General features: G+C 34.2%; 1 protein-coding gene and 1 non-coding gene across 5 annotated transcripts in view; one reads left to right on the top strand and one right to left on the bottom strand.

The window, feature by feature from the left end:
* The window catches only part of TASP1 (taspase 1), a 311,116-nt gene that overhangs the window by 266,031 nt on the left and 32,080 nt on the right, over nucleotides 1-13,005 (bottom strand). For all 4 annotated transcript variants that reach the window (XR_001158012.3, XM_076010922.1, XM_012780832.3 and 1 more), the window contains exon 5: nucleotides 2,172-2,292. Coding sequence is in view for 3 of the 4 variants with exons in the window: in XM_076010922.1 (XP_075867037.1) it covers nucleotides 2,172-2,292 (121 nt within the window). In the remaining variant the exon portion in view is untranslated. The remainder of the gene's footprint in view (nucleotides 1-2,171; nucleotides 2,293-13,005) is intronic.
* LOC142861458 (U6 spliceosomal RNA) lies at nucleotides 3,484-3,589 on the top strand. Its single transcript, XR_012912687.1, has one exon. It is a non-coding gene; the product is annotated as a U6 spliceosomal RNA (small nuclear RNA).

Here is a 13,005-nt window from a genome sequence, read left to right as displayed (position 1 = left end):
AGAATGCAACCTGGGTCTCACACCATAAAGCAAGTCTCAAAAAGTTTGAAGGGACTAGAATCACACATAGTATATTCTCTGACAACAGCAGAATTAAACTAGAAATCAATAATAAAAGCTAACTTAAAATGTCTTTAGGCAAATAAATTTGACTTCTATGAAATAGACAAATTCCTTGAAAAACACACATGAATAAAAGAAAATATAAATAATCTTATAAACTTTCAAGATTGAATCCTATTTTATAAAACTTCCCACAAAGAAAACTCCATTAATTTGGAATAACTGATGAATTCTTCTAAACAATTAAAATGAAATTATTCCAATCATACACAAACTCTTTCAAAGAACAGAGAAAAAAATAATCCCCAACTCATTTTATGAAGCCAGTCATAACAGGGTACAGATACAAACCATTACACATACAGTCACTTAATTTACCAACACAATTCTATGAGGAAAGGACCACCTTTTCAATAAAGGACAATAAACCATTTGGATATTCATATGAGAAAAAAAAATAAATGTTGACCCCTATTCTCATATACACAAAAATTAGTATGAGCTTGATAAGAAAGCTAAATGTGAAGGGTAAAAACAATAAAATTACTAAAAGAAAACAATGGAGACTACCCTCATAACTTTGGATAGAAAAAAATTTCTTAAAACACAAAATGAATTAACTATAAAAGAAAAGGCTGATAACTTAGACATCGTTAAAATTAAAAACTTAAAAAACAGCAATACAAAAAGCCAGCCACCATGGGCTTGGACAATTTATGAAAACCAAATATACAGCCTTAACATAAAATATGGACCTAAATACCCAGAAGCACCCCTCTTTGTAAGATTTGTAACAAAAATTAATATGAATGGAGTTAGTAGTTCTAATGAAGTGGTAGATCTAAGAGGCATATGAGTGCTAGCAAAATGGCAGAATTCATATAACATCAAAGTTGTCCTGTAAGAGCCTCGGTGTCTAATGATGTCTAAAGAAAATATGAAACTCCCTCAGCCACCTGAAGGACAGTATTACAACAATTAATCAAAAAGAAAAACCACAGGCCCTTCTCCTTAGTCCCCATTCAATTTAAGCAGTCTTCATTTTCCACAGTAGTAAAATTTTCTAGATACGTCTTATAGACCTCAAAGTACTGGAAAGGGAGATCCCATTCAAAGGCAATTTATCTTAAGATACTATAAATGATACTTAAATAAATAAATATTTAAAACTTCTATTCATCAAAAGACATTAACACTTATATTTTAATTTGGAAAAATCTCTAAGACATCCTATTTAAAGAAAAAAGTTTCATAATAATAAATAATTTATTTTTTAAGAAACAACTATATATACAAAATAAAACTATGTCTCTATTACATAAAAATAAAGATAAAGGCATTGGATTTTCACTAGTTAAACATCAGGAGAAGAAAAGGACAAGAAGGAAAGATTTAGAGGATCAAAGGTAAATTGTATTTATTTCATCTGAAATTTCTTACACTGAAAATATATTTTAATTAGTTTAAATAAATTATAAAATATAATATTCTAAGTCAAGTTTTTTTTTTTTTTTTGAAACAGAGTCTCACTTTGTTGCCTAGGCTAGAGTGAGTGCCATGATGTCAGCCTAGCTCACAGCAACCTCAAACTCCTGGGCTCAAGCAATCCTGCCGCCTCAGCCTCCCAAGTAGTTGGGACTACAGGCATGCGCCACTATGCCCGGCTAACTTTTTCTATATATATTAGTTGGTCAATTAATTTCTTTTTATTTATAGTAGAGACGGGGTCTGGCTCTTGCTCAGGCTGGTTTCAAACTCCTGACCTCGAGCCATCCGCCCGCCTCAGCCTCCCAGAGAGCTAGGATTACAGGCGTGAGCCACCCGCGCCCGGCCTAAGTCAAGTTTTAAATATCTATAATTTCTTCAAGGGATAAAGGAGAATGATCAAATTCTAACCCAAAACTAAGAGATAGACTGTTTTGTTGTTTTCTTTAAAACCATTCATAGCTAAGAGTTCATGTTTTAAATTTAATAAAAGAAGAAAAACATTTGTTTTCAACACCAAGCAAGAATGGTGTAAAGACTGGACGAAGTCTTTAGAAGGCATGAAATGGAAATATACACAGTTTTCCAAAGAATAGAGACAGCATGTCATAATGTCCACATACCACTCAGTGCTCCAACTGCTCCAAAGTTTAAGGATTTTCCATCCATTATGCTGGCATCACACTCAATTTCACCTAAGAGATTTAGATTAGATCCCATTCCAGCATTTGTAAAAGGAGAATCCTAAAAGACAAAAACAAAAATTAAAATACCATTAGTTTTAAAGAATGAATGCCAATCCTTCATAAACTCTTCCAAAAACTAAGTAAAAACACACTTCCCAACTTATTGTATGAAGCCGTGATATCAAAATGCAACAAAGATATCATGAGAAAAACAAACTACAGATCAATATATCTTGTAAATATTGACAAAAAAATCATCAAAGAAATACTAGCAAACAAAATTCAGCAAAATAGCAAAAGGACTATGTATTACAAACAACAGGAAAGCAAGACTGGTTTAATATCTATAAATTAATCAATGTAATACCTTATATTAATAAAATAAAGGATAAAAAACAAGATCTTATCAATAAACACAGAAAACAGCATCTGACAAAATCTAACACCCTTTCATAAGAAAAACATTCAAAAAACTAGATATATTAATAGAAAAAAATTTCCTTAACATTAATGATAAAGGGTATCTATGAAAAGTCCAGAGCTGGCATCGTAATGAATAATGAAAGACTGGATGCTTTCCCCTAAAATCAGGAACAAAACAGAGATATCCACTCTCACTCATTCTATTCAACAATATACTATACAACTAACCAGACAATGAAGGGGAAAAAAGGAAATAAAGAAAGAGCATCTAAACTGGAAAGGAAGAAGTAAAATTCTATTTCAAGATAACATGACCTTATATATAGAAAATACTGAGGACTTTGCTAAAAAACTATCAGAACTAATAAGTAAGTTTACACAAGGTTACAGGATACAAGATCAATTTGCAAAAATCAATAGGATTTCTACAGATTAGCAATGAATAATCTGAATATAAAATTAAGAAAGTACGGCCGGGCACGGTGGATCATGCCTGTAATCCTAGCACTCTGGGAAGCCGAGCCGAGCAGATTGCTCAAGGTCAGGAGTTCGAAACCAGCCTGAGCAAGAGCAAGACCCCATCTCTACTATAAATAGAAAGAAATTAATTGGCCAACTAATATATATAAAAAAAATTAGCCGGGCATGGTGGCACATGCCTGTAGTCCCAGCTACTCGGGAGGCTGAGGCAGCAGGATTGCTTGAGCCCAGGAGTTTGAGGTTGCTGTGAACTAGGCTGACGCCATGGCACTCACTCTAGCCTGGGCAACAAAGTGACACTCTGTCTCAAAAAAAAACACAAAGTAATCCCATTTACAATAACATCATGCTTGTTTGGCAGCACATCTACTGAAACTGGAGGGATACAAAGAAGATTATCATAGCTCCTGCACAAGGATGACAAGCAAATTCATCAAGCGTGGCGTAGTTTTGAACTCAAGCAAACAAGCAAGGAAAAAAAAAAAAAAAACCCCATTAAAAAGAGAAAAAGAGGCCGGGCGCTGTGGCTCACGCCTGTAATCCTAGCTCTTGGGAGGCCGAGGCGGGCGGATTGCTCGAGGTCAGGAGTTCAAAACCAGCCTGAGCAAGAGCGAGACCCCGTCTCTACTATAAATAGAAAGAAATTAATTGGCCAACTGATATATATATAAAAAATTAGCCGGGCATGGTGGCGCATGCCTGTAGTCCCAGCTACTCGGGGGGCTGAGGCAGAAGGATCACTCAAGCCCAGGAGTTTGAGGTTGCTGTGAGCTAGGCTGACGCCACGGCACTCACTCTAGCCTGGACAACAAAGTGAGACTCTGTCTCAAAAAAAAAAAAAAAAAAAGAGAAAAAGAAAAGTCTAAGTAAATGTTAAGATATATAGAAATTGTCTTTCATTTTTCTAAACGTTTTAAAAGATAATTGTTTTAAGTATAATGACAGTGTATTGTGGGATTTATAACAAATATAGGTATAAACTGTAAGACAAAGGAAAAACAAAGATTGGGAGGAGTAAATGGAAGTATATTGTTATAAGGTTCTCATATTATACAAGAAGGTCTATAATATGATTTACAAATAGACTGTGATGATTCAAAGATAGATTCTGCAAACAGTATAGCAACTAAAAAATAAAACGAAGAAGTGTAGAATAGTGAACATAAAATGGAATCATTTATTAAATCCTCAAAAATAGAAAAAGAAATGAGAACCAAGTAGAGATGAAACCAATAGAAAGCAAATAGTAAGATGACAGCTTTAAATATAACCATATGAATCATTACATTAAATTCAAATTGTCTAAACACTTCTACTAGAAGGCAGAGTCAAGTCATAAAACTTGACTATAAGAAACCCTCCTTAAATATAAAAGCCCAAAGAGATAAAAGTAAAAGCATATCAGAATATATCACAAAGATGTGAAAACGTCCCTTTTTTCATTTCTAATACTGGTAATGTGTGACTCCTCTTTCATAGTCCTAATCCACCTGGCTTGATGTCTATAAATTTTACTGATCTTTTCAAAGAACTATTGGTTTTGCTGGCTTTCTGTTTTCTATTTAATTGATTTCTACTATTTATGATTTTTCTTTTCTTTTTGCTTACTTTGGATATAATATGCTCCTCTTTTTTTTTTCTTTGAGACAGGATCTCACTTTGTTGCCCAGGCTAGAGTGAGTGCCATGGCGTCAGCCTAGCTCACAGCAACCTCAAACTCCTGGGCTCAAGCAATCCTGCTGCCTCAGCCTCCCGAGTAGCTGGGACTACAGGCATGTGCCACCATGCCCGGCTAATTTTTTCTATATATATTAGTTGGCCAATTAATTCCTTTCTATTTATAGTAGAGATGGGGTCTCGCTCTTGCTCAGGCTGGTTTCGAACTCCTGACCTTGAATAATCTGCCTGCCTCAGCCTCCCAGAGTGCTAGGATTCAGGCATGATCCACCGCGCCCAGCCTCTAGTTTCTTAAAGTGTTAGATTAAACCACTGACTTGAGATCTTCCTTCTTTTCTAATAATCAATGAATACTATAAATTTCTTCAAAACAAGGAATATTGTCCCTTTTGAATATACATGTAAAAATCCTTAACAAAATATTAATAAATTTAATCCAGTAATATACAAAAAGGACAATACATTATGACCAAATGAGGTATATACCAGGAATGCAAGACTGATCCAACATTTGAAAATCAATCAATTAACAAACTAAGAATAACCACATGATCCCCTAAATAGCTGTAGCAAAATCACTCTAAAAGATTAAATATCCATTCATGATATAAAAAACTCTCAGTAATTCAGGAATAGAAGGGAACTTCCTTAACCTAATTAACCTAAAAAGAATAATGTATCACAACCAAGTAGTATTCACCCCAGGAATGCAACACTGAGTAAAAAATTGATAAATGTAATTCACTGTACTAAGAGAAAAGTGAAAAACCATATGATTATCTCAACAAAGACAGATAAAGCAGCTAACAAAATTCAACACCCATTCATAATTTTTTAAAAAATCCTAAAAAACAAGAAATAGAAGGGAACTTTCTCAACCAGATAAAAGTTTATTTATGAGAAATATACAGCTAATGTCATAATTGTGAAAGACTAAATGCTTTCCCCTAACATCAGGAGCAAGGCAAAGATAATTTGTTCTCACCACTTCCATTCATCATTATACTAATGTCTTGGCAAGTAAGAGGAAAAAAAAAATGCATATAAAGGAAAAAGTATTCTTTTCCTACACAGTAACAACAAACTATTAGACATTGAATTTTTTAAAATATCCATTATGATAGCATGAAAAACATGATATAGTCAGGGATAAACAAAATGAAGTATGTACAAGATCTATACACTAGAAACCACAAAACAATCCTGGGAGAAATTAAAGAAAATATCAATAAATGGGGAGAAATACCATGCTTACAAATTGGAAGATTCAATATTATTAAATTGATCAACTGATTTAACATAATCCCAGTCAAAATTCCAGCAGACTTTCTTGTAAAGATTGACATGTTAATTTTAAAATGCTTATGCAGATGCAAAAGAACTAGAATTGCCAAAAAAAAAATCTCTGGAAAAGAACAAACTGTAAGGACTTATGTTGCCTAATTTCAAGATTTTAAGAGAGTGTTGTATTGACATAAATTTAGACATATAGATGAATTAAATTGAATAGAATCCAGAAATAGACCTGCACATATGTAATCAATTTTTACAAAGATGACAAGGCAATTCAATGGAGAAAGGATAATCTTTTCAACAAATGTTGCTATTCATCCTGTTAGATAGATGGTGAAAATAAAATGATACTAGAAAAATATACAAAGGAAAAAAGACATTTACCCCATACCACTATACACAAAAATTAATTTTTGAAATAAATCATAGACCTACATGTCAGAGCTAAAACTATAAACATTCTAAAAGAAAATATAGGATAAAGTCTTGTGTCCTTGAGTTAGGCAAGGATTTCTTGCATATGACATGAAAAACATGAATTATACAAGAAAAAAATAACAAATTGAATCTTATCAAAATTAATATGTTTTGCTCTTCAAAAGCTACTATAAAAAAGCAAGCCACTATATAAGGATAATACATATATATATATATATATATATATATATACACACATGTGCATACACATATACATGGGGTAGTATAAAAACATATATTTCCTTGCTCTATCAACTAAGAGAACCTATAATTAATGACACCTAGTAGCAAAAAGTATACGTAGCACTCAGGTCTTGGTTTCTCATACATTCTCCAATAAAAGGAGCCAGATTCCTTGGAGAAATGGCTGATTCTAGGACTGGGGCAAAAAACATACAAAATGAGCCTGAAGCATCTTATACCACTGGAAAGTAAGAAAGTTCTCAAAAAATAACCTTACAATGATTAGGGTATATCAAAAGAACAAAAGGGCCAACTGAAAGTGCTCCCAATGGCCAAAGCTGCAACAATTTGAGCAACAAAATAAATAAAGTAATACTGGATTACAACCAAAAGGATAAAATAAATATCAAATATCCATGAGCCCACACTGATATAAATTAATTATTGAATAGATAAATAAATAGGGGAGAAGAAACAAATCTTCTGTACAAACGAATTCCAAATAATTTTGGTTACTCCACTCTCAAGAAGGCGAAGCATAACTCTCTATTCCTTAAGTGTGAGCTGTGCATACTGACTTCTTTCAGAAGAACACAGTATGCACTTCTTTCTTAGAAAGAAAAAAATAATAAATTTAGAGTAAAGAAACTGGCAAACACTAAGGTATGTGACAGAAATCAACATCAACAGTGATAAGTCATGGTAAGTACATCACAGTAAGTACTCTTATTATTATATGATGAGAATAGCATTTTCTCTCTGGTCTTCCACCCAAAAACCATTCTAATCATGAGAAAAACATTGGACAAATCTCAATCGAGGGATAGTCTACAAAATACCTGACCAGTACTCCTCAAAACTGTTAAGGTTATAAAAACAAGGAAAGTCTGAGAAACTGTCACAGCCAAAAGAGCCTAAAGAGACATGACAGCTAAAAATGTAACGTGGTATCCTGGATGAGATCCTGGGACAGAAAAAGAACATTACACAAAAACTGAGGAAATCTGAATAAAGTAAGACTTTGGTTAATAATGTATCAATATAGATTCATTCATTGTGACAACAGTACCTACTAATTCAGACACTAATTGGGGAAATTGGGAATTCTTTGTACTATTTTCATAATTGTTCTGTAAATCTAATACTGTTCTAAAATAATTTATAAAAAAAAAAAAATCAAGCTACAAACTGGGAGAAAAATTTTACAAAACATGTATCTGTTAAAGGACTTTTATCCAAAATGTAATTTTTTAAAAATCCATACAATACAGTAAGACAAACAATCCAAAGTTTTTAGTGGCAAACAGTTTCATACACAGATTATAAATAACACATGAAGAGATGCTTAACATCATTATTGACAAAGATTCCCTCACTGACCAAACTCTTCTTAGGCTCCTCTGAACCTTTCAACTAGGCCTGACTTTTAGACTTCCATGTTTGTTTCTGCATTGCCCAATTCTATTACAAATCTTGCTAAGTCAATTTGATAAGAACCCCCAACCCTTGATATCTGATCACCCTCAATATCTAATCAGATTCCTTATCCTTCCCTGCCCCCAGGTGATATCTGATCACCCGGGTTTTCCTCCAGGAAGAATCCTATTAAGTCAGTTTAGCTAGAATCCCCCTTACCCCTAATGTTACCTCTTAGTAATCCTCCATCCACTGATCCCTACCCTGTTCCTTGGCTATAAATTCCTGTTTTCCCATGCTATATTCAGAGTTGAGCCCATTTCCTCACTGCAAAATCCCAGCTACAGCAGTGGTTCCTATACCTATCACAATAGTTTCCCCCACTTGAATAAAGTCTGCTTTACAATCTTTCACAAGGATCATAAATAATTTTTATTAACATTAGTAATTAGGGAAATGCTAATTAAAACCACCAGATACCACTATATAACCACTAAAATGGCTAAAATCTTAAAGATTTACACTACTGAGTATTGGCAAAAATGTGGAACAACTGCAACCCTCACACATTGCTAGTGAGAATGCAAGTGACAAATAGTTTGATAGTTTTCTTTAAAGTTAAGCATACACTTACCATAGACCCAGCAATTCTATTCCTAAGTATTTATCCAAGAGAAATGAAAGCCAATGACCACATAAATTAAATTCACATAAAGTCCACAGGAAGATTTATATACTTATACTTCTCATACACCCTACAATATGGATGAATCTCAAAACCATTATGCTAAGCGAAAAAAGCCAGTCACAAAAGATCACTAATTGTGTGATTCTATTTACAACAAAATCTAGAAATGGCCAAACTATAGTGACAAAAAGCAGACAGTCAGTGGTTGCCAGGGACCATTGAGAGGAAAGGATTCACTATAGTCAGGTATGAGAGAATTTGAGGGTGATGCAAATGTTATACAGCATGATTGCATTAGTGGTTACACAACTATATGTATTTGTTAAAACTTATCACTGTACACATAAAATTGATGGATTTGGTTGTATATATACTTCAATGAAGCTGACAAAAAAAGTAGCATATTACTTAACATAAAGTAATCAGCCTATACACTAGCTTCGCCTTTATAAATGATATAGATAAGCTTTTTAAAGGTCACCTGTCTATTTTCTGATGTGACTCATTTTGTATAATTAGTAATCATGACCAATAAGTAACCATTTTAAGATCTGTCAGATCCTGTTACTCCTCTGTTCAAAAACCTACAAGTAGTTTTCCATCACACTTAGAATAAAATCCAAAGTCCTGACAGGCATGGTGGCACACGCCTGTAATGCCAGCTACTTGGGAGGCTGAGGTGGGAGGATTGCTTGAGCCCATGAACTCAAGACAAGCCAGGGCAACAAAGCAGAACCCTGTCTCAAAACAAAATCCAAAGTCCTGATTTCCAAGGTTTACAAGAGCCTACATGATCTGGCTCCTCCAGCCATCTTCCAACTTACTCTCTCCTATTTTTCTTCTCCCTTACTGTACACCAGCCACACTGCAATTGCCTGAGCACACCAAGAATGCCTCACTTCAAGGCCTTTGCATCTGTTGTTCATTCATTCCTTTGAAATGCTGAACTTAGTGAGAGATAAACTAATAAGGGAAGAGGGTCAATAAACACAGACTATGTACATGTAAACATACATGTGTATGTATATATAAATAACCGATGTCATATGGTGATCAGTTATTACAAAAAAGAATGAAATGAAATAAAAAGGGACAGTGGGGTACTTTTCCCTCTGATCAAGAATTCCCTTCTCCTTCCCCGGGCTGGGTGTGGTGGCTCATGCCTGTAATCCTAGCACTCTGGGAGGCCGAGGCAGGCGGATTGCTCGAGGTCAGGAGTTCAAAACCAGCCTGAGCAAGAGCAAGACCCCATCTCTACTATAAATAGAAAGAAATTAATTGGCCAACTAATATATACAGAAAAAATTAGCTGGGCATGGTGGCGCATGCCTGTAGTCCCAGCTACTCGGGAGGCTGAGGCAGCAGGATTGCTTGAGCCCAGGAGTTTGAGGTTGCTGTGAGCTAGGCTGACGCCATGGCACTCACTATTCCCTTCCCCAACATCTTCAAGAGCCCTCCCCCATTTCATTTATGTCTCTGCTCAAATGACATCGAAGAGGCCACCCCTCATTGATTTATCTAAAATAGCATTTTCCCAGCCCTCCCCAATCATTCTCTTCTCTCTTACTATTTTTAAGGTACTTTCCACTACCTGACATTATATACAATGTTCATCTAGCTCCTCCCATGGAATGTAAGACCCATAAGTACAAGAATTTGCCTTCTTAGGTATTGTATCCCAATGTCTAAAGCAATGCTTAGCACATCATAGTCAATAAATATTTGTAGAATGAATGAACAGCAGTTAATTACAACTAGATATAAACAGAATAATCATTGGGAACTATAACACCTTAAGCAAACTGATACTTATTAATTTTTACAAGTTACTCCTATATAGAAATGCCACCGAAATGTAATAGTGTTAAGAATCCAATCTTTTCATTATTAAAATAAGAAAAATGAAATAAACTCAGGCAATAGTATTTTCAGTTTCTAAAAGATGGAATTTTTTCCCACTCAGCCCCATCCTGTCCCCCTCCTAAGAGATGGAATTTCAAAAGCAAAATATATTTTAAGTTTACTCATAATTTTTAAAGAAGACAGGCTTTAAAAGTAAGATCCCTTTGACTAACCCAGCAAAGAGAGGGCAGGAAGACCAAGAGGTGAGTCAGGAGTCACTCTCTCACCACAACACGCAAACCCTTTTCTGTTAATGAAATTTGGGAAGGCCAAGCCAAGACAAAAACCTGCAAAGTGTTCCTCTTTTACTAGGGACCACAATGTATATTACCCATATAATGCCCTTTGCTGAAAGCATAAAATAAAATAAGAACTGTTTGCAAGGCTACAGGGTATACTATACCTCTGGGGATCTATTAGGAGACCTCTATTAATAGCTCTTACAGATGTAAACAATTTAGTTTTCAAATGTTGTACAAAAACTATGCTAGCACATTATAAAATATTTTTATATAGAATGATTTATATTTGTTCAATTTCCAATCTTCCTTCAAGAAGAAGTCAGACATTAACAGGAAATTACCAATATGTTAGTATTCATACTCTGTCATTCAAGTACAAAATCAACAAATACATCATTAGATGAATAAAATATAGAACATGTGATAATATAATTTCTTATTCAAAACTAATTATACTATCAAAATTATTTAATTGTTGCCTTTATTGATAAGTAGGTAGCTTTATTGATCTAAAGCTATGAGAAAGGGGGGAAATACAGACTTTGAAACAAACTTTCTTCAATTTTTTAAAATAGAGTAATAAAAACAGGATGTGTTCTACATGTTGTCATGATCTTTTCCACACTAACACTAGTAAAACTTGTATAATATGCCTATATTACCTAATACCATGCTAAGAATTACTAATTCCCTACTATCTCATCATCAATACTCACATTGAGAATATGAATAGAGGCCATTGAAACTGTATTTCTGACTGAAAAAAATCATTTGGAGATTTTTTTTGTTTGTTTAGCAGCCAAAACAAAAAATTTTTGACAAGCTCAAATTTTCAAGAACTGGGTGGTTGAAGGATTTCCAATTTAGATTCCTCTGTGGTACCATAGGTTAAGACTCATTCATTCTACAAAAATTTATTGGGCACCTATATGCCAGGCAAATCTTTTCTATAAAGGGCCATATCTATTAAACAGTTCAGGCTTTGTGAGCCACACAGACAACACTACAACTACTCAACTTTACCACTGTAGCCCAAAAGCAGCCAGAGAAAATAAACAAATAAGCATGGCTATGTTCCAATAAAACTTCATTTATGGACACTGAAATTTGAATTTCACATAATTTTCTGGTATCATGGAAGATTATTCCTCTTTTGATTTTGTTTCAACTATTTTAAAAAAAGTGAAAACATTCTTAGTTTGTGGGCTATTCAAAAACAAAGGAGTAGGCCAGATTTGGCTTTCCAGTCACAGTTGGCCGATCCTTGATCTAAATAATGGAAATAAAACAGTGAACAAAATAGAAAAACATCCTTTCCCACATGGGGCCTCAATTCTAGCTAAGGGAGAAAGACAGTAAGAAATTAAACACATTAGATGGCATATTAAACAGCAGTAAATATGCTAGTAAAATATAAAATAGGATAGGAGATAGGGAGTACTGGGCATGGTCAAAAGACTATAAAAGGGAGACAAAAAGACCACATGAATATCCTTCTAAGTGTTTCTTTTGACATAATTTCATAACTACAGAAAAGTATAATAGTCTAGTATCCAGAATATAAAGAACTCCAACTTTCAACAACCAAAGAAAATCCCAATGAAAAAATGTGCAAAGGACTTGAATAGATATTTCTCCAAAGAAGATATATAAATGGCCAACAGGCACATGAAAATATGTTCAGCATCATTGTCATTAGGGAAATGAAAATCAAAAACACAATGAGGTACCACTTCACGCCACAAGGATGGGTATGATGACAAGTGCTGGCAAGGATGGAGAAAAATTATAACTCTCATATATTGCTGCTGGAAATGTAAAACACTTCATTCAGTTGCTATGGAAAACAGTTTGGTAGACCCACAAAAACTTAAAACATAGAATTACCAGAAGACCCAGCAATTCCATTTCTAGGTATTTACCCAAAACAACTGAAAGCAGGTACTCAAATACTTGTACAGGAACATTCACAGCAATACTATTCACAATA

Source organism: Microcebus murinus, chromosome 16, assembly GCF_040939455.1.
Source record: "Microcebus murinus isolate Inina chromosome 16, M.murinus_Inina_mat1.0, whole genome shotgun sequence".
Classification (NCBI taxonomy): domain Eukaryota; kingdom Metazoa; phylum Chordata; class Mammalia; order Primates; family Cheirogaleidae; genus Microcebus; species Microcebus murinus.
The sequence above is the reverse complement of the archived record's forward strand: the minus strand, read 5'-3'. Positions and strand labels throughout refer to the sequence as shown.